Source organism: Hetaerina americana, unplaced genomic scaffold, assembly GCF_022747635.1.
Source record: "Hetaerina americana unplaced genomic scaffold, ioHetAmer1.1.p SCAF_1, whole genome shotgun sequence".
Lineage (NCBI taxonomy): Eukaryota > Metazoa > Arthropoda > Insecta > Odonata > Calopterygidae > Hetaerina > Hetaerina americana.
Genome location: NW_027286069.1, coordinates 123,098,417 through 123,125,560, shown reverse-complemented (window position 1 = coordinate 123,125,560; position 27,144 = coordinate 123,098,417). Strand labels below are relative to the sequence as shown.

General features: G+C 40.2%; 1 protein-coding gene across 2 annotated transcripts in view; it reads right to left on the bottom strand.

Annotated features, from left to right (window-relative positions):
• Nucleotides 1-27,144, bottom strand: part of Zip48C (Zinc/iron regulated transporter-related protein 48C) — a 42,341-nt gene that overhangs the window by 7,727 nt on the left and 7,470 nt on the right. Inside the window, exons 4-6 of one of the 2 annotated variants that reach the window (XM_071595357.1) lie at nt 26,828-27,022; nt 24,269-24,338; nt 1,018-1,116 (exon numbers count right to left, since the gene is read on the bottom strand). In XM_071595357.1, the coding sequence (XP_071451458.1) occupies nt 1,018-1,116; nt 24,269-24,338; nt 26,828-27,022 (364 nt within the window). The remainder of the gene's footprint in view (nt 1-1,017; nt 1,117-24,268; nt 24,339-26,827; nt 27,023-27,144) is intronic. The other variant, XM_071595362.1, reaches the window with a different exon arrangement.

Sequence of the window (27,144 nt, the reverse complement as noted above, 5' to 3'; positions counted from 1 at the left end):
GAGAGTCGAAGCAACGACTTAAATAAACAAATGCCTAAAGGGAGCACGACCTGTCATAGACGTGGCAATAGTAAATTGAATTTCTCAATATAAATTCCTGAGTTTGAGCTCTCTCAAACGAAGAAGCACGGCCCGTGAGAAAGCGCAGGTGACTGCTGAACATCTTAGTGCCCAGCGCGTCATCACAAAAGCCCTCGCTCGTGGATGGCCAGGGGGTCAAACCAGAAAACGGTGGACGCCATTTCCAACAACCAATCGCCTTACTCATCTATTTCAAAGAAAATGGACGCACCAATCTATAGATTCTGCTTCCATCAATATAATTCCAAGGACGTGAACAATATTAACATTTCTTTCCACTCAAATATTCAAAACTTCACGTCTCTGTCACTCAGTTCTGATTAACGTTACCATCCGTGATCAGACTTCTGTTTGTTTCTTCACAGAAAGAAGGTTGTTCATGCTATGTTCGCGATGTATTGAAGATGTTATTATGGATTATATGTGTGGCAGGATACATACATGGAGAATATAAAAATTACCTCGAAGTTTTTATCTAATGCTAATGGATAAGAGTCATAGTTTAGTATTTAACTGTCACGCACTATATCTTTTCCTTCCAGCTTTTCTTGGAGTTGAAAGCAGGCAATACACGTGTGAAGTCTATTGCGTATAAATTAGAATAGTTAAATAACAATAATGAAAATAAAGAGTAACACATTAGTGTTCACGAATTTATAAGTTGAAATCTGTTACGACTGTGGTGACTTATGTCGATACGTATTTGAGACATTAATTACTAACATCTGTGTATAAGATTTAAACGAGCGAATATTTATAAAGGAACAGAAATAGATAGAGGAAACTGAAAGGAAAACGCTTTATGCGCAAATTATGGACAATAAATCTTCATAAAAAATTTAATGCAGCGGTTATGTTAATTCTAGAAGTGAAAATGAAATTGAAAACAGTATCAAGTGAATGAGTCTGTTACGAAGCAACCATGAGTGGCATTACCAGAAACTCCTCCAGGTCGAAAATCCCGCAGCTTGCAACGGAAGGGAAACAGCCAAGCCTTCCGGAAAATTTTGAATTCCGATTCCTATGGCCAAGTTCCTACAGTTGGAGAGAGATAAAATATTCAACATTAGATGCAATAAATTACATCTGAGATACACACGGCCTCCACACTCTTAAACTCGCGATTTTAGGCAGTAAGGAGGATTCAACGTCCACCAGACTAACAATGCTGACGTCACTCACACGACACTAATCAAGTGGAACTCCTGGATGACTTCACCGAGGCTGGCTCGGAGATACAAGTTTATTAGTGGATATTTTTCCCCGTTCAGGAGGAATTATAGGCGAAGGATTACAAGTTTGAAATCAAATGCTTTAAAAACTCAATCGTCATATTTCGCCCTCAATCGTCAATCACCATTTCCCCCTTAACTTGTTTCCATTATGTTAAAGCATGCACGATGACTTATCCTTTTACACGTAACCAAAATGTTTGTAGTCATTAAATGAGGACAACCAATTCATGAATTTCACATTAAAACCTCTCCAGCAACCAGCTGCACCGCAGTGGCTGCACCGTAGAACAGTCACTGGAATCTATCGAAGTCACGAGGCCATATCCTTAGCGCCTTCCTCATTTTTACGCTCTCCTCCACGCACTGATGAGACGGCCGCTTTCCATACTGCCACTCCTGGTGCAATCGAGGCAAGGCGAGCCGAGCCATGCACGCTCGAACAGATTGAGGAGAGCATTTCCCTTTCACGAGCAACTCCGTGGACTGGGATAGGCCACCATGGATGCGAAACGAAGATCACGCTTCCTTTAAATACCCCATTATTTAAACAAACGAACATTTTCTTCTCTCGCCAAGGCCGCTTTAAGTTACTTTTGTGGCCATTGCATCCGTCATAAATCTTATTCTTTGAACCAAACATGTTACGGCCAAGGAAACAAAGGTCAGCCATCGGAAGCAATCTCGTCCTACACCTGCTGGGAGCGTTCAATGTTGCGCGAGAGTTATTCCCGAAATGAAAATTACCGAAGAAGGCAGATAAAGATGCTGCACGAGAGGGCACATACGGAAACAATCAATGCCCCATCGCTAATCATGCCGCTCTCATCATTCGATATCTTAATGGAGATTGCAAAGGAGGTGGTAAAATTCTCACAAAAAAGCATGGTATACCATGCTTCAGTTAAGGTCATACCTGGCCCAATTAAAAATATATTCTGCGACGATAATATTCCAGATCAAAGTTTCCACTTCCTTCCACAATGATCTACCCGATGAGAACGAAACGTCAGGTTTATTTCTGGGATCCACATGTGATAACAAAATTATCTGACGAGTTAACCTTTCACTTGACCGATTCAATATCCATGAAGACAGAACCAAAAAATAAATTAAAACTTGGGGCCTTGTTGGCAGAAATAGAAGTACGGAATACATAGAAGTGTACCTCGAAAAAAGGAAAGCTCTCTTTATTTGGAGTTTTATGTTTCTCGGTCAATATAACCTCATCGTTTTAATATTTTTCAAAATTAAATGTCTTGTTCTTTGAAATATTTTTTTATTTTAACGCCACATTCACTTACCAAAATGCTACGATGGCTGATGAAAGATGGAAACAATACCTGGAATAGCTTTAAAGAGGATTTTTTTTATTTGATGGCAACGTAATGCCAGATAATGAAGATCAAGTGCGCCTCGAGGGACTCGGTGAATGTAATGAGATCGACTGAGCACTTCAACATTTCAAGGCAGGAAAGGCCACTGTCATTTGCAACCTCCCGGCGGGGCTAATCAAGTCCACTGGTGTGAATAGTACGTACACAACGAACTGTTCCGCTTGCAGAGCGGAATTTATGCAACTTGGCATGCTTCCATCGAAATTCAAAAAGTACATATAGTATTTGTTCCCCTCTGCAATGGAATTTGAGCAGTACAGGGAGCCCTTAGCTTAGCTGTCGCCGAGTGGTGACTTCCCTACGCTTCCTACCGCGAGGGCCCAGATTCGAATCCTGGAGATATTTGTCAGAGGTATCCCGATCGGTGCTTTGTGGAGAGCACTTTGAGTGAGTACGCCGTCCGTCGGATGGGACGTTAAACTGCGTGTGACCCCTTGGCGCCTTCCGTTATTGGAGTAGGCTAATGCCGACGCCGGGTTTCTCTCCACCCTTCATCCTTTACCATCCATCATCCCTATTGGCGCAAATGACCTCAGCTGTCGGTCGCCTCCCACAATAAATACCCCCACTACAAGAAGCACAAGTCAGTCAAGGAGCGCGACAGGTCTCATTCAAACTTCGATATTCTAAGGGGATTGGGTGAGGCGAGAGGAAATTGGATTGAAGCAGAGTTCGCATGCATGGAAAGGGGGGAGGGGTTGGGTGTGAGCAGTGATGTAATTCGTGGACGATGGCCTCGCTGGCGGAGACTGAACATGATCCGGAAGACATTCCGACTTGAATGAAAAGCAGCTCCCTTGGCGCCTGCAAATATGACCGTCAACGAAGCCATAATAAAAACAATGGTGCTAGTAGGCCAGCTGCTCACCAGATGGCAAGCAATTCGAGAAGGTAGAATCATTTACATACATCAGGAGTGAGTTAACATCAGACAGAAGATTACGATCCGCTTGAATCAAGCCAAGGCGGCATTTAACAAGGAGCGCAACTTGTTTGCCTCCGGCCAGATAGTCGCCTCGGGAAACAAACTGGTCAAAAATTTCGTATTGAGAGCACAGGTTCATGGAAGTGAGACGTGGACGCTTGGCGGGCGAAAAGAAGAGGATGATAGCATTTGCGATGCCGAGCTATCGCAGAATGGTAAAATTTCCCCCGGGTTGGCAAAGTGTCGAATGAGGAAGTTCAGCGAACGGTCGAGGAGGAAAAGCCGTGCCAGTGTGGGGGATGATGAAAAACAGAATAAAGTGGGTCGGACAACTAATATGGCACGAGAGAAGTTTCAAAGATACTCCAGGGAGATTTATTCCATGGAAGGTAAAAACGCAAGAGGCAGAACGAAGTTATCGACCAACTCAAAAAGGATATCGGCCGCCCAACCTATACAATACAGCGTCGAAAATCACGACAGGAGGCAAGAGGAATGAGGACTTCCACCGACAACCTCAGGGTTGACAAACAATTAAGATTACGCGCATTTTCAACACATAGCAAAGACAGCAGAAAAACAGAGCAGTGCTGTAGACTCCAGGGCGCGTCCACCTGACCAACTCCGGGCATCCCTTGCCGGCATAACGATCTAAACTCCTCAGAGTTGCGATTTCTCGGATATCAAAACTTTAAATTAGTCGCAAAACGCAGATGGAGCGGGGTAAGGAAAGTTCATCCCCTAGCCTGAATGCAAAGTTCACATGCTTCAAGGTTGGAGCGTTGTTGGATTGGGCTGCGTTCGCGCTGACCATTCGCGGGGTCCTTGGTTCTAACCCGGGTGGTTTCTTTGAAAATTGTAGTAGGCAGAGCGAAATGAACGGTGCACCCACCCCACCCCGAATCCATGAATTTCACAAGCCATGAAGCTTGCGCCTTGGCGTTCAACGCACGTTCGGTGTTCTTCAAACAGATCATAAGAATTCTGCCCTTCTCGGAATCTGTGAGACAAACAAATAAATCCTGATATGGTATGATATCCTGATTATTATGGAACCGTTCAACCACATCAAACCTGAATCTGCAATTTAAATACACCCTGATGGTATTCAATGTTCCTCTCTATTAGTGACATCATTACTGCCGCCATATCATACGCGCATCTCCCCTTCATGAATCCTAACTGATCATCCACGAAGTAATCATTTTGCAACTTAAAAACTGAGATAATATTACTCACATTATTTTTCAAACGACTGGCACTAATCGCAGATCTTAAATACCATGAAATATTACACCATTCTTTTTACCAGCTAGGTCTTTGTCATTTTCGCTATTTTCTAACGTTCCTGCTCGTATCGAAGGAAATTACGTTCCCAACTTAACTTTTGTTCACACTAGAAATCATGAGAGTACAGGCAGATTTACATGGTAAACCTCCGTGGGGATAGCTTATGTTTTTGTTTATGAACAACAACAAATGGCACGGAATTTAATGAAATAGATATTAATTACATCTCAACCACTACAAACTCTTTCGACCAACAGTTATTACGCACTTTTTGGATGTTGAGAGTAAACTCTAAAGTGGAAAAGGTTCATAAATCGACTTCTTACACAACACTTTTGCAAATTCATTTTCCGACTTTACAAAAACATGTTTCCTGCATCATGCCGTTTTCAAAGCACTTACACAACTCAAACCTACCTGAACTAACCCTCCAAAATAAGAAAGCAACCGCAAACTAGCTACAACTATACATGTATAAAACTTAAATGCGGGTCCGACACCTGAACCATCGACTCAAGACGGGGAGACGCAAACTTCATACAGAGTGAAGGGTCGGTATTAATCACCCTCGAGTTCCTGTGAATAATTGCTGGACCGACATCGATTTCATTGAATTACATCCGGATATTGCAACAGCTCAAGACTATACCAGCTATAAGACTTTCGCCCGAGAACACACGACGCATTTATGCTCCCTCTACGATCCCGTTTTCTCGCCTCGGATGGGCTCCCGGGGGAGGAATGGCGAGCTCATGCAATGAGACGAGGGGGAGGGAGGGAGAGGGCAGGAGGGAAAGGGGAAACATTCGCCGCTCACGAAAAAAATTGCACAAAAGAGCGCCATTTATCCGCATAGGGAGCCATAATATTCTTTTTGCCCGTTTTCTCGTCGTCATCGGGTGTCTGTGACGTCACACTTCAAATTTAGACCTCTCTCTGAAGTCTGCGCCCAGCGTCGCCGTCGCCCCTGCCCCTCTCCGCCCCGCCCCGCCCCTCGCTCTATATTAGGGGCGACCAGCAGTCCCGAATTTGGGTGGGACAATCCAGGCTCCGGAAACGAAATCCCGCCCTCGCTAGACGAAGGGCCGATCCAGCCGGCCCTACTCCCCCTATTGGGGTGGGGGGGGGCGCACCAGCGAGCACCACCGCCGCAAGCATCTATCTCCCGGCATAATCAAGCGAAGCGAAACTTCCGAGGCCTTCGGCAGCTTCTCCGCCGAGAGCTTCACCGAACGAATAGCAGCAGAGCCGAAACACGTAAAAATATAACAATAAAATAACTCATCCGTGTTCGCCGGTGCACCTTAAGAGCAGAATCGATTCACAAGCATTTGAATTCATCGACGGGAACAGGTTCGGACATTCCACAACTCAAAGTATGCGAAAACTACCAACATTTTGATAGTTTGACACCTCTATGGTTTCCCGCCTTTTCATCCCATCTACATACTGAAATAAAGGATTTATTGTCAACGACACGGCCGGATTACCAGAGGTCCAAAGAATTAATTTTCATGGCTTGTTTAATAATTCAGTAAAATTTCAGATTGGAATCAGTATGATTCAAATTTGAAATCAATTCTTTATTCTATTGCACTACTATTTCCCTTCTCCACTCTTCTATCTTCAATTAATTTCTACGTGATCCATTGTTTCTCCTCGAGAACATTTTTACTTCCAGTAACCCTTGGAATGCCAGACTTGGTTAGGCTTTCAAATTTTCTTTTCACCATCTGTTCCCCATTATTTTCTTTGGTTTCTCGGTTTATTGTACTTAATGTGGTACATAGCCATCAATTAGTGGCGGCCATTGCCGTTGTCTGCACACGGATATCTTCTGCAGCATTCCATTTGGTTTCAAACTCTATTTTCTCAGGACGTAGATATTCTCAAATTGAGATGTCTTCTGGCAGTTTCCAAGAAATTTTGTTCAGGGTTAGATGCGAAGAGGGTTGTAGAGACGACTAATTTCATTCCGCTTTACTTCCATAAACTCCTTGACTTCCTTAAACGCACAGGTAGCAGTTCTTCGTGACGCATGCATATACTGCTGAAAACGTGGGCTTCGTCGCTCTTTCGCAACAACGATCCATTTTCCAATCTTTACTCGCCTTCTAATGCTTGAGCAATATCTCTACCACTGGATTTGATTTTTCATCCAGTATACTATACACATGTATACAAGTAGGTTAATCCGTAACTGCCGCTCTGTAAGCCTTAAATCATTGTAAAATTATATTCCGTGAAAAATTATCATTACCAACGGCAATTCCGAGGAATAGAAATACCAATGCAATGGCATCGGGGTCAACCTTGTGAACGTTCATCTCGAGGAATAAGATACGTAAACTTTGTAAACTTCACAAAAACATTATCGACGCGGTACTAGCGGTTTCATCACATAGGCGACAGACAGCTGAAGATGTCACCTACGTGATGAAACCGGCAGTAATTACTCTGCGACTTTTACAAATATTACCTTATTCCAGGAGTAAAAATAGTAGATAAAACTGAACGAAATAGCTAGTGTATAACTGATAAGGCTAGAGAGGAATGAATGAAGAAAAGACGTGATGGGATAGAAGTGAAAAGGTAAGTGAAGGTGGAAGAAATGCATAGAACAATAGTGGTTTCGTTACGGAGGGAAGCAAGGAGATAAATCAAACAAGAATAATTGAATAAGCAAAGAACAATTGCGTCTATTGTGGAAGGAAATGAGCATGGGTGTGGAGGAGTTGTTCTGTGATGCTCGGGCTGATTAAGGGACGCTTGAGGATGAGCAGGCATCCTCGAAATGGGGACCAAAATATTAAGTTGGGAAGTGGAAATGACAATTCATGACAGTCAATACATTTAGAGAAAATAAAGCCATGGCTAATGATAGAACACCATCTGAAGTTCTGAAAGCCTTAAAGAATGAAATGATACGGAAGATTCTAACGAAAAAATAAATATTTAAAAGTTTATTAAAGCATTATAATGCATAGTTAAATGCCTTACCACTGCGCATAATTTAAAAGAATGTCGGAGTTGACCCGTTGGGTTTTCGTGAATAAAGAGGAACATCAGATTCAATTGGATTCCTGAGAATACGGGGTGCAATAGTATTAGATCTGAAGAGGGAAATGTGCTCCATCGATGACTGGAGTGCGTTAGGAATAATTTTGAAAATTTACGGTACACTGGAGGGTGAGGGGACTGATTAATGACCTGTACATAGGGTGGAAAGCGGTATGTAGTCGATAATCTACAACAATTGTTTAAAAACAATTAAATCTATATCCAATCACATCAAAACCTAATACCTCCGTTTCTTTCGGCATTTTCCATGCGTTCCCATGTCTATTGTGGTGTTTAAACGAAACTTAAGTTGTGATTAAGGCATTTCGCCAGCAGAAATATATTTTTCCTCCTAACGGGCATTCCTTAGTCCCAAACAGTAGTGCACCATCTCACTCCAATTCCTCCATCCGTCAAACACCGCATTTCAATCTCCAATTAACATTTTTAATATCATGCACGCCATCAATTATTTCTTCTAATTGATTGCACAACTGTCGAGTTCCTCCCCTCGGTGACTACTCGTCGGCATATGTGCCTAGGATACCTACCTAAAGCAATCTCGACCTAATTAGGTCCAGACTGCTTTTATGTCTTCCATTAAAATTCCCTCGCCTGCCTTGCATCGAATCCCCTCACCCAATTTAGTGCTACGGCCACTCCATCCTCTCCACCGCGGTGCGTCACTCACTCCCTTTGTCTCACCTCGCACAACCCATCTACGTATTATGTCTTTACTTCCTCGTTTCGCTCTTCATATTTTCTATTATGTCTTTGAAATTTCTACTACTAAAGTTCTAACAGTTCATGTCCCTATAATATTGCAACAGTTGCAGTCCTCTGTCTAATACTTCTATTCCACAGCTCCCAGCTTGATTTTACGAAGATTTCGTGCGATGACGGACGAGGTCTTACCTCCCCCGCTCCCAGACACAACACTCCGACCCAGTGGGTGGAGCCCTGTTGTTGCCAGGATTCATTATATTTTTCTTTCCGCCCATAATATCGCGAAGAAGAATATTTACTTGGTTTCCTGTGGGCTTCATCAACGTTGTTTTCAATGTGACATAATCACTTCAAATGACCACCCCACTTGGATCAGGTGCCTTTACTCCCGCTCACTGATGAACAGATGCGTATGGGCTACCTTTCGCCTGGATCCTACCCTTGGATTTATCTGGCTTGAGCCCATAGAGCAACTGCCACTGACCCTGCCGATACAGATAAAAGATTTGAATCTTAAATGCAAGATTACTTTGCAAAAAACGAGCCGGATGAAGGAAAGCCATAATGAAAATGATTGGAGATGGATGAGCAGAACGCGAGAAATTAATATGGATGAATATGACTCATAAAGAAAGACACACGACAAGAATGACCAAGACTGATAATTCACGTGAACGGAAAAACAATCGGGTGAGTGGTTAAAGCTGCTCTTCAATTTATTTATTTTATTTTATTTATTTATTTATTCAGTATAAGTCCGAAAACAGCGCATTCTGGCCTTTACATCGAACTATTAACAACGATAACAATGATCACATTTACAACATTTCATTATCACCTCAGTCCCGGAGGCTTTTCCTCCGCCGATGTCTCGCCCTCTTGCTCCCATCATAATACTCGCTTATATTCATTCCTCCGCGAGCACATCTACTCCACAGAGAGAGCAAACGTTCGGCGGCGGGTGGACGTCCTCGTCTGCAAACACAGGGGGGGCACGTTTGATTCCCGCATGGATTCTCCTCGACCTTGGGTGTTTGCAATTGTGTGCTAATGTTATATTATTCAACAGTATTTGCCCTGAGTTTAAAAGCCCACTAGATATATTGCGTTGAAGTCAAGTCTTACCGTAAATTTCAATTTGACTTTTTATCTATGAGTTTTAGAACATTATAATGCCTAATCATTAGGGAAAAATTCCACTTTCAGTTTAATATTCTCTTCAGGGAATACTCTGAACCAAAAAGGCGATTTCCCGCGGTGTACTTTATTCCTTGACACACAACGCATCTATTTTTTCCATTTGAAGCGAGGTATTTTTTAGAATTTTGCCCCATGTAGGTCAGGGCAGCCGTACATCCAGATAGTTTTATTACTTTACTTTAAATGTTGGAATGGAAACCTGATTGCGATGGAATAAACGCCGCACAGCCGGTGATGGAAGTAGTTTCCCGTAACTCAGCAGGCACGTGCAATTTTCCGATGTTTTCCGAATGCAACATCGGGTTTGTTGCGTATTATAATGAGGAATTCCTACCATACATAGGCTATGCGCATGTCCCATGTATGCTGCCACGAGTAAAATGAGCACAAAAAAAAAATTTAATGAAATAAAAAATATACGTACACTAATGTATTTTCTACCTTGGACAGAGTCATACTACATTTCTCTTTGATATGATTAATCAATACTTCATTACTACGATAGGCAACGGAATACATTTACACCCCAAGACAAGAATTCCTTTTCAATTTTTCAGAGTTGCAAGGTGACAAATTAATACCAAGGCCTTGAGCCATTAACAGACACCGACAATTGTGAAATCGCCAGATCTCCTTTTACAATTTTCCACAAACTTAAGTTCGGAATTGCATCGGAGAGGAAGTGAACATTTGACATTTCATGGGCGAAAGATACGTCAAGACTAAATAATTTTCAAGTCAGATAAATTCCAATGTAAAGCCGATCTGGGAAATCAAGTGGATGGCATATGTACTCCCACAATATAAACCAGAGTGACTATTTTTGATCCTGCCAAGGTTTCGCATTAGTGCTACTCGGTTGTTTCACGGCCTACGCGGGAAATGGCATCTGCCCTCCACTAGAATAGGGAAACCAAATATATTAATTCACACTGGTATGTTTTTAGGAGCAGGGTAGTCCCGTGAGTAGAGCGCTGAGCTACCGACTGAAGAGTTCCATTCGATGCGATGTCTCCATACGCTTCACTCAAGTTGTGCGCGTTTTCGAGCCCTAGGTCTTCCCAGCAAACCGCGAACGGTACAGGATAAAGAACTCGGCCTCATACGCCATCAATTAAGATACGTGAATCGCCCTGGCCGTCGAACTTACTGCTAGTATTAGGTGAGCTTCACGCTCCCCCAACAAACCTAACTCCGGGCTGCTATAAGAGCGGAGTGGCGTATATTCAGTTTTTGGTAGATACCAAATATGGTATTTAATCCTTACTGAATCAGTCGAATAATTAAATTGAAAAAAAGCACCAATCAAGATCAATATCAAAGAGATTTACTATCAGCATATGCTATTACTAATATTGTACCCTTATCTGAATCGACTAAGCCTGCATGTGCTATAATTAAATACCTTTGAAATATATATATATATATATATATATATAAATATATATATATATATATATATAAATATATATATATATATATATATATATATATATATATATATATATATATATATATATATATCTTCGAAATGGAACGCTCTTCGGCGACGCACAAATATATAAAAACACGGATGTAGATTTGTGGAATATAGAGACACAAAGAAAGGACACTCACAGTATGTTATTTGACGTTTCGACAGCTCGGCTGTCGTCTTCAGAATGGCGTTCTCGGGGAAGAGCGGAGAGGATTTGCGGGGGAGAGGTGGGGGAGGGAGAGGTAAGGGACCAATAGGAAATGAACAAGGGGGTAAGGGGGGATATATGTATGTATATATATATATATATATATATATATATATATATATATATATAGATAGATATATATATATATATACATATCTATATATATATATATATATATATATATATATATACATATCTATATCTATATATATATATATATATATATATATATATATATATATATATATATATATATATACACCAATTGTACGGAAAAACTTACACGAGCGGCACAATAATGGGCTGACACAATATAACACAAATAGAATAGAATAGCAACATTTAAAAGGACACTAACACGGTAAATTGTTCGGGCTTTCGGCCCTCTCAGAGGCCTTCTTCAAGAGAGACTGCCTTTAAGAGAGACCAGTCTCTCTTGAAGAAGGCCTCTGAGAGGGCCGAAAGCCCGAACAATTTACCGTGTTAGTGTCCTTTTAAATGTTGCTATTCTATTCTATTTGTGTTATATTGTGTCAGCCCATTATATATAGTATATATATAAAATATATATATATATATATATATATATTATATATATATATATTATACATTATATATATATATAAAATATATATATATATTATATATATAATATATATATATATATTATACATTATATATATATATATATATATATATATATATATATATATATATATACCGTACCGTATATATAGTCGACCGGAGCCGGTTTGTTCCACATGATTCCACCTGGTGCTCGGAGAATCAGATGACAACCAGTATAGTCACATTTCATGCCGTGACACGGATCAAGAGGACAAGTAGTTCCCTCAACACGGGTAGTTGTGCATTGGGACATCCATCGGATTCCATTAGGACGACAAATAAAAACCATTCCATTGCGTGGTGTGAAATCCATCCGTTGAAAAGTATCATTTCCATACCAGTCTTCAACCAGTGCTTGGTATTTGTGTCTGCCAATAAATTTTCGTGGCACGATGTGTATTCTCGCGTGCACCGGCGGCTATTGAGGTAGGTGTGCGAGTATCTCGTACACTCTGTTGCGACGCGGAGGGTGGGGGGGGGGGGCTATCTCGCTCTAGGATACAACCAGGCCCGCCAATTGATAATGGAAAGGCGCCACCGGGCGCCGCTTTTGTTCCGAATGACAATAAAATTCACACCTAATTGTCCCATGCCTCATATTTATCGTTTTTGCCGCGTCCCTGACCTTGATAATTATTTTAGGAAACGAGCATTACACACATCAACTCATAAACCCCACCGATCAGATAAAAAAATTCTTTAACCGTGTGCATTTTTTATGCGAAAATGAATAATCGAAGCAAGACATCGGGAGAAAAAGCGTTCAAGTAACCGCAATAGCGTGAATTTTCGCGAACCGGGAAAAACACAGATAAGCTATTAGGCACTCCCACACATTTTCTTTAACGCAAGAAAATAGCAAGTGACTTGTTTATTTCGGTGAGCAATTGAATACCCATTTTGCTTTCCCGTCAGCGGAAATGAGAAAGAAAGGTCTCCCAGCGGAGCTGTAATAGTTAACGAGCATTTCCGGGTCCTCAACGGCAGTGGCAAGTGTGACCGGCCGGGACCCACGTCGGTCCAACATGCTCGGACAGCGTCATTTCTTGTTATCCTAGGCCCTTAATCTATTCCTTCCCCCCCCCCCCCCACACACACTCTCTCGAAAGACAAATGCAGAAGGCCAAGGGGGTTGCCGCTGGTATTTTTCCCAGGATATTAATTTCAACATGGCACTAATTTGAGGATATAGAACGACAACGTTAGCCTCCCCTTGTAAAAAAACCCATTATCAAAAAACCCACTGCCCCCATGCCGACAAATATGCCCCAAGCTCCACACCCTGGTTCCACCCATTCATATTAGGCTGATGTAATTGCTTGCATTGATTATTAAAATGAACTGCGGTAAAAATGCTCTCGCTTCTTTTGCTAAAAAAATGTCCACTTTGCTGGTGAAACATGATGAATAATATTTATTTAATTACATAAATGTTGGCATTCTGACATCTACGAAGTATCTAATATGTCGTACGTGTCGAACAGGTTCGAGTACTCGCAATGCCGATGGTCACCACTGGTTTGAACGGCATTATTCTTCCCGAGGAATTCTGCCGACGGAGGGGAGAGAAAGAAAGCCCTCCTGGGATGGGCGTTAGACACTTTTCGAAGAGCACCAAACGCCGGACGTCGTCATGAGCGCGTGACCGTAATTTTACGTTCACAGTTGTTCAAACATGGGAAAAAAGTTTTTGTACCCTAACATTCACCGTCACGGTCGAAAATAGATCTCGATGGAACAGAATTTAGAAACAGCGGTGGAACTCCTCCAGACAAAATCTCGCCACAAATCGGGTCGAAACCAGAAAGAGACAAAACGTCGAGCGCGAGAAATTTCAATACGTTGCACGTGTCTGGCCAAAAAAAAAAAGAAAGAATTTAGTGAAGTCATGAATGCGTTGTTTAAATGTCCTGTAAGTAGTGCTGCCTTGAGACGAGGAGAGAGGGGGGGAGGAATGGGGTGGGTGGGAGAGAGAGAGGCCAGACGGCAGGCAGCTAGCTCCTTTTCCCCGCCAACCGTCCCCGGTCGTTGAACTCCAGCCGCCGGAGGAATGCAGATGGCGGTAGGTGGTGGTGGTGGTAGTGGGGGAGGCGCAGGGAGGGCAAGAAGAGTAGCAAGCAGTTGGGGGGAAGAGCGGACTTTTCCCGTCTGTGGAGTGTGAGAGATAGAAAGAGGGAACACCACCACCTTCATTCATGACTGATTCATTCAGAGGCCAAGGTTCCGCGGCGACACGGCTGCCATCTCTGACACGTTGGGCTCAACCAGATACTATGCCCAGAGTCCTCTAACGGCAAACGTGCCAATTACAATGCTATCAACGGAATGCAACGCGACCTTTCCCCGCCGCCCCCTCCTCACTTCCCATCGCAAACACGCACCGAAGCCTAACTTCTTTTCATTTTAACGGGAAATGAGGAAGAGCTCAACAGTCGCCCATCCTGTGTTCTGTGTTCCACGCCATATCCAAGTATGCACTGCTGCGTCGCCCCTCCGACATAATACGCAGGCATGAACCACGGCCTCCGCAACGGAATATGCGGCTTGAAAAGTACCGCCTGTTCGATGGTTGTTCCCGCGAGGGATTTCCCAGTTCGCAATACATTATCAAACTATGGACGAATGAACACATACAGGCGTAGTCTCACTACACTAACGGTGACACATTTTAAATTAAAATCCGTTTCGTTAATGCCCACTGATTTCGACACACGTTCGTTTATTGATTCTCACCCGCGACCCTGCACCTGGGTCATACTTGTCGTAGCGATAATCTCAATCCCGTTTGGTATTCGATAGAAAAAGAAAGTTCAAAAACATTGTTCAAAGATATGAAATTTAGACAGCAAAAATCGTTCATTAATATTAATGTCCATTTGGCAGAACTCTTCTCCCCGCTCGTTCCTGCATATTCAGGAAAAAAACCGTCGGGCTGCATTTAAGTACTCTAGTTTCCATTCATGGCTCATTTTAATTGCATTAAAGTGGCCGTTGACCGTGAAGCCTTTTTATCACAAAAGATATATATTTATATTCAAATATTTTAGCAACGTGTTAGTGATTTTTCCATATCTATATTATTCTTATATTAAATGCCTGAGGCAAGGGACATTCTTCAAAATGATACTCCACATTTTGCCAATATCTGTAAATAATATACTAGCATACACAGTTCCGTAAGTGCCGCCACACTACAATCAAGGAGAGCTGAGAAAAATACGAAGAAAAATAGTATTCTCGAGTTTAAAAATTTAAATTAACTTGAGTATCTAAATATCAATTTTTCAATGTGTTTCCAAACATATTAGCTGATGCTGTAACACCCTGAAAAATGGCATTACACTTCATTCGAAGGCATTAGAATCTACTCTACAGCGTTTTCCATATAATTGGTCACTTATGAACTATACCGGGTAGTATTAACTCTTGTGAAATAAATTTTTCAGATAAATTCTTCGCTGGCGATAATAGAAACTGGTAATTGAACTAATGACTTTCATTTAGCACAGAGCAAACAATTCAGCATTATCAGGTAAAACAGAAGTTTTCTTGAACAACATTCTACAGCATTCGACACATTTTCTGAATACTACTATGTTACCGGCTTAGAGAAAAAAATGCTACAAAAATATATTTTCGAATCACGATTTGTAAAAAAAATTCAAATATTGGGTAGAACTTTACTTTTTATACATTATTCTTCAAATTTTAATACTTTTCACAAACAATTAAATTGTAATGGAAAATCAAATTCGGAAAACAACTGGATATTCAAGTTTGGGATACCATTAAGCTTAGAGGGGTACTGACTCTGTAAGGTACCATAGTCTCAACTTATTCCAATGGTTGGAATCTCAAGGGAGATCTCAACTTCCAGAATGGAGATACAAGAACAGGGCATGCCATTTCTTGAATCAATTGATTTTAACTTGCCTTTACATAGCGAACGTTTAACATCACAATGTTTTCTCCAGCAGATATAAATGTACCATCACTTATCCATAACTGATTGTATCGTATCTACTCACTTTTAAGAAAACAGTTTGCAGGGAACACATCATTGCGTTAGTTAGAAATACTTATCACTGAGTTAGTTGTCTTTTACCAAACAGATGGATACAAATTATCAGAATCATACCACTGCACTAGCCTAAAATACTTATTATTGACAACAACTCTGGCATTCTTCAGTCAGACGATTTTGAGTTGCGCTAAATGAGGGATGTGGAAGAATTACTGATAAACTGATCTGCAAATATTCATGAAAAACCTATTTCTCAAGATTAATGATTTCACCCGGCAGTAACAAACTCATTGTTATTTTAAAGCGATTTTCCCAACAAAGGCTCTCAAAAATGATCACCATTAGGTGGGAACCTGAGAACACTTGATTCAGGTAGGCAGATTAATGGAGCAGTAATCAGAATAATAATAGCCACAGTCCAGAAATAATAATAAATTAGACTAAAACTTAAAAAGATGAAAATACACATTTCAAAGATAGAATAAAATAAAAGTATGGCAAATTTCTATTCCAAATAAAACTTGATACTTAATTTTTGAAATATTTGAGGGCAGATTCTAATAGGTTTAGGCATGCCAAAACAAATTTGTGAAAAATTATTGAAAGGTCATGAGTAGTTTGTAGGTACTGCTTTCTAGAGCAGTTACTAAAAATGATTGACTAACAATTCTTAGTAGATCAAACTAGGCATTTGCAGAGAAAAATCCATCAGAAATAATCTAATACTTAAGGGTCATATAACTTATGATGAGAGCAGAAATCTTTTCAAATAATGCAACTTTGTGATACTAATAGGGTGCATTTTGTGGATCTGCTCATATTAAAGCTACTAGCACTATTAAATGCAATTGATCAATTAGAACCAAACCTATATTTCTTTGGAGTTTATAAAACTTACACAGCAATTAAAATGTTATCTCCCATATGAAATTCGATTCAAGTGTAGAAGTAGAAGTAGTTTTGAGGGGAGGGGAGCGACCGACAGCTGAGGTCATTTGCACCATAGGGGATGGACAGGAAAGGATGACGGGTGGATAGAAACCCGGCATCGGCATTAGCCTACTCTCTTAACGAAAGGCGCCAAGGGGTCCGCGGCTTAACGTCCCATCCGACGGACGGCGTACTCACTCTAAGTGCCATCCACAAAGCACCTCAAGTGGGGATCGAGATACCTCTGAAAAATATTCAACACCGCCGGGATTTGAACCCGGGCCTTCGGGGTGGGAAGCCAGAACGTTAGCCCCCGCACCATCTCGATCCCCAAAATCATTTCAATAAGTATTCACTTATTGTGCATTACTGACTCTGGGATCAAAATTAATCGAAAATTGTGGTTTTGTCACTCCAAAACAACTCCCAAACGTAAAATGCTGGGACACTGCCAATTCCGCAAGGCAAAGAGCAAAATGTGAGGAGCTGCCCTCGTCACCAAACCCATAACTCCCTTGCACCTCCATGCCACATTCTGCATTTGCCACTGATCAAAAATGATTTATTGGCTGCATTAAACATCTGTTCTGAATGTTTTTTTTTTTACTATTAACCATTTGGAGAAAAGATAACTTGTTCAACAGCTGATCTAGCCCACTTTATGCAAACTTTTACAGTTTTTAGACCCTAGAAATTTGTGTTGTAATGCAAAAACAAATTGATAAATTGACTTCAAAAAATTTCCTCCAAAAAAGCAGACATCATGATTGAATTCATTATTCATTTACATGAGCTTCCCAAATCGCCATAGGTGTTTGGTTATTTAGAGAAACAATTTGCTCTTTATCAGTAATCACAAATTCACTTGAAATTGTCAATTTTGGCACACTTGCTAAGTTTTCCCTATTTAATCCAACAGAACACATCCTTTGAAATTTAAAAGCTTTGCTTTGACCCTATTTCCGAATATCAATTGAAAAAATTGCCATTCAGAAACTGACAGTGTCAAGGATACAGATTCAAGGTTGGCAGAAGTAGCAGATATAATTTTTCTTAAGCTCCATTTCATTCAATCATGAAGCAGAATTGTGTTGACATCAATGCTAGGCAGACAATGGAAAACAGTGGGAATAGGAGGAGGAATTGAATGCGCATTGACTTGCAAGATGGTGATATGATTTTTGAATAATCAAAAAGCATATCCATGCCCATTGAAAAGGTCAATGAAATAATAACCTAAAGGACATACTCTTTGGGGCAAAAGTGGCATCTGTTGAAAATTGAGAAGCATTAACAATTCATTTTTTTTCAAAACAATCACTCATTCTCTAATGAAGCAGACAGACACTTGGGTCGGGAAATTTGGGTTCTGACATTTCTGATTTGGCTTTGCCCCTCAGAGCGTACCTATATGAATGCGACTCATAAATGTAGCCGTAGATCATAAAACCCAAATGAGCATGAATGACAATATTATTTTTTCTCTTTCTTCATTTCTGCACTTGAGTGCAATCAATGAATGCCTGCCATGAGAGAAAATACCCATAAACCATTTGTGTGCAAGACTCCCTAGGATTACAAACCCAAGCGGGAGAGCGTGTTTGTTTATGCTTGTCTTGCCTTCTATTAATTGTAATTTTGTTGCTAAAATCCACCTCCTCGACCACTTCTCGTCCCTGGAGAGCATGGCCCTGGAGTTGCTTCCTTATGCCATGACTCTTCTGCTATGATGCCCGTACATAAACAGTGCTTCTTCTTACTATGACGCTCCAAAATAATAAGTTTTAAAAGGGTGATGATAAGCAGGCAAGTAATAATGATTAAATACATATAGCATGTCGACCTCGCTGAGGAAGGCTAAACCATTGAGGGACAATGGTTTTGCTCTTGAAGATAGGACAATCAGAGGAAGATGATCTGCCTGTTTGTGGAAGGGTATTAGAATTTTCAAACTCACAAAAAAACCATTTCTTGTGAACTAGTCTTCGTCCAAAGTCTACTAAAATTTATCAAAATATATCTCCCCCTTTTCAATGATTATTTTATTGCTGAGAAATCACCTACTATCTTTTTCTAAATGCTGAATTTAGACTAAATTACCACAATTTTCATCTTGATTTAGCGATTGCACTTTTTTGGTGGCCTTAGATGGATTTTCTTCAATGAAAAAATGCATTCAGTAGTACCGGGCTTCCCTATTATAGAGTTACTTTTATTAGTTTTCTAAATGTTAATGATATTGTCGTTTTAAACCACTATGTGCACTGTGGTTAATATCTTAGACTTAAAAAAGTAACATACATTGACATAGCCGGCCGAGAATTCTTTCTAATTTTACAGCAATACCATTCTGTGATATTTACATACCTTTTCCTGAACATTGAATGCATTGCCACAAAAGAAATGAAAGTATTTCAAGCCACGGAGTATTTTGAAAATGGAAGGTAGGAATGCCTTCCACACAATAGAAGACTAGTAGACTTCTATGATGGGTAAGTGGAAAATTTAAACCTTTTTGTGATATTTCTTACATTCTATCCTCAGATTTGTTTTGCTTTGGTATTTTTAAATCCAAAATTTAAGTGAAACCAAATCCCTAAATATCATCAATATTTCATTACTCAAGATTCAAAATATTTTACATTTTTCCGAGTCACTTGCATTACAGAATATTTCTTTATGGATGCTCTGAAATTTCACCAAGTTAATGGAAACATTTAAAGAGTCGACTTTTAAAGGAAGGCCAAGGAAAATTTATAATAAATAGATAACAGAAGACAACAACACAGGAAGAAACTAAGAAGAAATGAACAGGAAACAGAATAAGAAAACAGTAATGGAAACATACAGGTTCAGTGATTTGCCATGAATGGGGGATATGGGGCAACAAAAGATATCACAAAGGCTCCCATTTCACCAGAAGAGGAAGCTGCCCCATATTACCTTGGCAAGAAGTTGTTTAGGCTGCATAGCAATGAAGCTGGTCACTCGGGGGAAAAAAGAAACATGCACAGCCATCAGAAATTAGATGAGGGTAAAAAAGAAACTTTAACTTATGCCACAATAAAGATTTAATATTTTACGACTGTGGTTTCGATGCTGCCCATCATCATCAGGTAGCACACATAAAAAGTTTTTCAACTTACATAGCCTGGCTTCAATAGGGGAGTAAGTAATCACACCAGTAACTTCACAGCAGACATTCTCCACACAGAAATGAAAAGATGCAGGTTGAATGCTTCGGAGGAGTTGGAAATTTGGCAATTGCTTCAGTCTGACAGTTTAGAGGCGGCCAATGAAACATTAAACCTCTCCCGTTCCCCCCTCCTAAAATTCCTAAAAGACTCCAATATCTTTCCACACCAACCCTACCCCAACCAAGGCAGTGATGACCATCGACCGTCTGTTAATGAAGTTCAAGCCATTGTAGACAAACATCCCCCTAATTAATTGTAGAACACAATGTGCATCGTTTTCCACTGCTATTTCTAAGAACGGTGGAGTGTTACATTGTGTTCTTCATTTAACGATTATTTAATGAACATAAACTTCCACAAATTTGAGCCAGAAACCTTCCAATATATACCCTCCTCCCCTAGCCCACACATAGGTTGCTGCTCCTGCACTCAACTTACCCCCTCTCCCCCTTCCTCCCCCTACCTTGGAGCCAGGCTGTAGAAGTTGCAAAATTTTTGATGCATGTTACCTGATGATGAAACACAGCATCAAAACCATGGTTGTGAAATATCAAATCTTTATTGTGAAATTGGGAAGTTTCTTTTTTTACCCCAATCATGAAGGGATTCCACAAAGTTAAACCTGAAACTGCTAGGTTTATCAGAAACAAGGTTTAGTGATCCAAGATAAAGAAGGACTAATAAATTTTTACAACGGCATCATGTCTATTCAGGCCTAGATCGATGAATCGCCAGTCCAGTGTCAGCACAGATCTATTCATCAGATGAGCAGAAGTGTTTGCCATTGACAAAGCCACTAGCAGCCGGAACATCTAACTCCATAACTACGACATATTTAATCTATATGGATATGCTCAGAAAATTCTACACAGCAAAGAAACACAGTCGGTTGTAAAAGTTGGTTGTTGTTGTTGGTGTATGGGTGGTCAGGAATGGAGAACAGAATTGTGGTGTATGTTTGCATACCACCCCACAGCATCACAGGAGCAAAGCAACTGCTCAGAATAAGCCTTTTCAATTCATCCCACTTCACTTGGAACAAGAAGTTCACCACAATTATTATTTTCTTTTGTGAAAGGATAAACTGGAGCAGAGGATCCAGTGTCTCTTCAATGTGTCCACCAAAGAGACCAGAGGTCTGCAGTCTAAAACATGCCTAGTTCAAGATGAAACCAATGTGCCAACCAAACAAAATTGAGAGAAAGCCATTGGGAGTTGGTGGACAGGAACCCAAAGAAGGTCCAAATCCTCAATTTTGAGGTGAGAGACAGAGAGGCACTTCATAGGGGTGTGATGCACTGGGGCAAGAATGGATACAAATGGAAAATGGCAACAAATAAAAAAAAACAATTTTAGTAGTAAGATATACATGTATTACACCAAAAATTAACAATATTATCAAGGCCACATATACTCCTATTTTGTTGTGTTTCATGGAGGGGGATTTCCCAATTCTAATGATGTAATTTAAGAGCGTCTATATTTTACTAAGGGTTTTACTCTGATTTGCACTTTAACAGAGTAACTACTTAGTTTGGAGAGCTGGGAAAAGAAATTACTCAATTTTAAAAAAAATCAGGTCAATGGTAGAATATTTTAAAAACCTGAAAATATGATAGGTTAATACGAAATTCTTGATGGGGATGAGGTTCCTTGTAGCAGTGGGATCAGTTAATTGAAATGAAATGAAGTTATTGACTTTGTAATTCCACACAATTTATTTAAAAACGCGACCCAGGTTTCCATTTCACAGTCATCATCAGGTGGTCCTCATAGATGCAAACTTGGTATATATACCTTCTGAATAGCCATTGTTCACTGCTAATGTTTTATTTACAATAAGTTCCTCGTTTACATCGAATTTTGACATAGGTGATCCACCGATTACCCTATATCCCCAAGTCAAAATTCAATATAACAAAGGAACTTAATGTAATTAAAACATTAGCAGTAAACAATGGCTTTTCAGAAGATTTAATTAATAAACATTACTGGAAGAAACTTACGAAAATAGCCTTAAGACACATTTACAACCCCGAATATTTAAAAGATCCCACTGTCAAATGGTGACGAATAATCTATCTGGGGACTATTTCTCAAAAAGTAATAAAAAAATTACCTAAAGAAACAATTAAATTTGCCTTTTACAGTGGTTCATGCCTTAAAAACCTGATCTCTCACACTAAAGACAAAGTTCCCAAAAACGAGAGGAGTGTATGAATTAAAGTGCTCCAAATGTAACACAAAGTGCATATATTGGGCAAACAGGACAGAAATTTTAAGGAAGGATAAAAGAACACCAAACATGGGTAAAAAATAAGAATATAACATCCTTATTTGCGAAATGCCTCATCAAAAGTGACCATGAGACTAAAATTCTTCATTTTGAAAATAAAGGTCAAAGGATCGATGCTTTGGAGCAGTTGGAAATTTTCAAATGCGTCCGTTGCAAGAATGAACATGCCAACGAAATTCAGGTATCCCTCACTCCCACTCACTCCCCAACACAAAAAGATGTAATTCTCTCTTCCTCCCAGCCACATTTTAACCTTTTCATCCCTCCCTCTCTGCCAAACCCCCCTCCCTCAATCAGAAGATGTATACACCAAATTTGCTTCTATGAGATCCACCTGATAATGACGTTCAACGCCGAAATCAGGGTCGTGTTTTTAAATAAAGGGCGTGGAATCACGAAGACAATAATTTTATTTCATTTCAATATGTTATGAAAAATCCCTAAAGTTACGCCGGAGACAACAAATTTCAGAGATCAGTTAACATGGAGTATGGGTGATCAAACATTAATGCCCTCGTAAAAACAAAACCATGATGGTAGGACCAACTTTGGGGATACCGAGGGCATTTAAAGTGAGGAGGGGTAATACACTTTGAGGGGGGCAAAGGTGGGCAATATTCTGATTGGGTATTAAAGCAGCCATGATGAAAGTACAAACTGAGATTTACAAATGCGACAGAGAAATTGTACACACAATTTAGAAGAATGTAGCCAATTGAAAAAGAGTAACCATAAAATATTTCATTCATACAATTTATTATGCAAATATTTATTTTGTTATATTGCTAGCTTAATGTGTAATACATGTGTGGTATAGGCGTCATTGATTTGACTCCAGAATTGTCTCGGCAGCAGTCTTGGCAAGTTGAAACATGTTCGGTTCGCATATACTTGCTTGTGATGACGAAAAAACCTTTTCAAAGGAGTTACTTCACTTTGAAGAACAGGAACAAAAATTCATGGGATCAAGTCAGGAGAATAGGAATTCACTTCAAATTGAATTTCATAAGAAAATGGCAATATAGCTGGGGGTTTCACTGAAGCCAAACAAGTTTTATGTGCAGTTTTTCCACTACCAATATGCAGGTGGCACCCGATGAAATATTCAGTGTTTCTTAAAGTGCTCTTCTTGGGATTCCAGGATCTCTGCTCACAATGGCATCAGTGGCGCTGACATTCACTTTCATAGGAGCAGTACCTCGGCTCTACCTTCCCTTGAAATTGCTTACCTACCCTCTTTAATCATTCGAAACCACCTTCTTGCTCTTACACATGGACAAACAAACGAAACATAAGCCTTCAGTAGCACTGCATGGGCCTCAACTGAAGATATCTACAGGCAAAAACAATATTTTCATATAGCTCATTGTTCATTGCGTATCACCTCTATGGTTGCCCTACGTGAATATGTTTCACCTAGCAAGAGCTGCCGCAGATGAAATGCTGGAGTCAAATCAAAGAAACGTGTACCACATGAACAATACACATTAAGCTAACAATATGGCATTAAAATAAATTGTGGAATAAAATGTATGCAAATATAAAATTTACGATCACTCCTTCATCATAGTTAAGACCAAGAAATAGACACAACATACCTGGCACTCTCAAAAGTTGCAGATGGTGATTTTCCTATTGCACCAAATCCCACGCCAACAGCTAGGCCCTCTGAAACACATAAAAATCACTTAATGAATAGAAAATACATTTTACAAATAAAAAAATGCATGCTTGTATGCTAGGTACCTGTTTCATTGAATGTGCTAAATAAATGATATAAAAGTTGGTTCATCAAGCATGAAGGCACTTTGATAATTTGAACCAAAACATCTCATAATTGGAAAATAATATCATTCAACCTAATGTGGGAACGCATCCGAACACTCCAAATATCTCATTTCCTCCCACCCTAAGACTTAACACCAGGCATCACTGATATTTATCATTATTTATTTATTTATTTATTTGAGAATTTATGTTGTTGCAATTAGGCAATTATCCTGGTGGCAAAAGTCTGGTCAACGGTCACTCTCACAATGCACATCCGTGCATACACAAGAGGAATAGATACAAGACAAAATGCTCAAATATGACATTTTAAGATTACCATCCTCACCTCCACCATCACACATGGGCTAGGTTCACACCATACCCACATGCAATTCTAACTTTTGCAAACATCAACTGATGCCAATTGACGTTATTTGCAGCTGGACACCATATGCTGTTAATTAACTGTTGATGTTATCATTGATTGCCAAAATCAAACAAGAACTTTACGCGTACAACTTTGGAGATATGAATGCATGTGCTGTCTGCTAGCTGGTGCTCAATGGTGCTGGCGGTGGTCAACATTACAATGCGATCATACAGTAAATGTGTATGCATTCATTATTATTCATATTTCATATATTACATTACATTGCTGGTATATAGATGTAATTTAAGTCCATACATTATACTTGGTTTGTATTAAAAGTATCAGGAAAAATTTCGGAAAAGTTGATTTATTTCTGATATTGCCACAATGCCTCAAAATTCTACTGAGTACATCTCTTGAGCATTGACGTACCTTTTCCAGCCACTCTTCCACAACTCAAAGGCTATCTGGTATGCAGGTGAATTACGGATTATCCTTCAGGATACCGTGTATCTTTTGCTGTAGTTGGTCCAGGAGATTAGCATAGTATTGTCCAGTAACTGTTTGACCAGATGGAAGAACAGCAGAATCCCTTTCACATCCCAGAAAACTGAAGCCATCACCTTTCCGGCCAACCGAATTGCCTGTGCTTTCTTTGGAGGGGGTGAATCATCATGTTTCCACAGCTGTTTTGACTGCTATTTCGTCACTGGGGTTTAGTAGTGGACCCACGTTTCATCTGCGGTCACAAATTGGTGCCGTGTTGGTTGCTCTAAAAGCATGCCTAACATTGCTCGAAAATTTCCATTCGGACGCCATGGCGATCCTGTGTCAAGAGTTGCAGCACCCTTCTGGGGGGAGATAACTTTCTCATATCCGATTTCACCGTTAAAATCAGATGTGCAAATTCGGATGACATCCACATAACTTCAGCAATTTCTCACACTTTCAGTTGGCGATCCTCCATGACCATATTATTCACTTTTGCAATAATCTATGGGGTAGTTCAGGCCGACCACCACCACCACGTGGATCATCATCATCTGCATTCCCCTGACCAGACTCAAACTCATTTCCCCACCTGGCAGCACTTGATAACATGAAGGAGCCAAGTCCCCCAAGTGCTCTCAAAGTCAGCGTGAATTTCCTTTCCTTTCGTACATGTCTTTACAAGTATTAAATCACTGCTCGAATTTCAATTTTTTGCATCTTCACAAATCACTACACGGGAAAAACAACAAGAGAGGAGTCCGCACCACAACGGATCTCTTCCCAGAGCACTGACGCGTTACGCGTTTACTCATTGAGAATTAGCAATTACTTTGGGGGAAACGCTTTGTGCTAGCGCTGACATCTGGTGATGATTCCAAGAACCTTCCAAACTACCCTTGTACATTTTCATGGGAATTGTTCACATTGTGAACACACGGTAAAGCAAAAATCCACAGTACATACTCTTGGGGAAAAAATATTACCTGTCTTTGTGTGACTTCACAGAGTTTTAAAAAAGCAAACCATAATAACAAGTTTCTAACACTTTTTTAAAAATTGACGCGTGAGAGTTTTTTTTACTGATAGCAAAAACACATGCAAATTGATTTTAATGATAAAATTCAATCAAATACACCATCTGGCAATCATAAATTGTAAATACTGGCAATTATCACTAACTAACAATGAATGAAATTCAGAAACAACCAAAGACAATTCATTATTGGCCACGAGAAGCAATTGCCAGCAAATGATTACGGATAAAAACAGCAATCGGTAGCAATCAACAACAATTTACAAATGGTAGCTCTGGAGAATAACTGACAAGGCCGTGGAATGAAGATTCCTGATGTTGACATGGCCTAGCAATGGACACTTTTGCAGTAACATGAGCTTGCTGTTGTCATTTGTCAAGCTTATGAATGCATGTGTACTTAACTTTATTGAATTGTCAATGGAAGGGCAGAATGAATAAATTGCAGGGGTTTCCTCGGGAGATGAGAAGGGGTAATATAGGGCATTCCACCTGGTATATTGTGAACCGTGATGGCGACCACCAGAAGGAGTATCCTCCTCCACTGCAATGCCCTGCTGTCCACGGCGTTGCCTGAGACGCCCACTCCCGCCTCAGCTATATCTTCGCCATCCTGAAGGCCATGGCCAACCACACCCCTTCGCCTTGCTGCTGCCCCAATGTTGACAGTGCTCCCTCCTGGAAATCCTAAGATAAGGGAACATTATTCAATTAAAGTTATCGCTTTCAATTTGGTAAAAAATATTATTTTACCAATTCAACAACCCTAGCTTTCATTTTCCCCACATGACTTTTTTTTGGATTTTTAC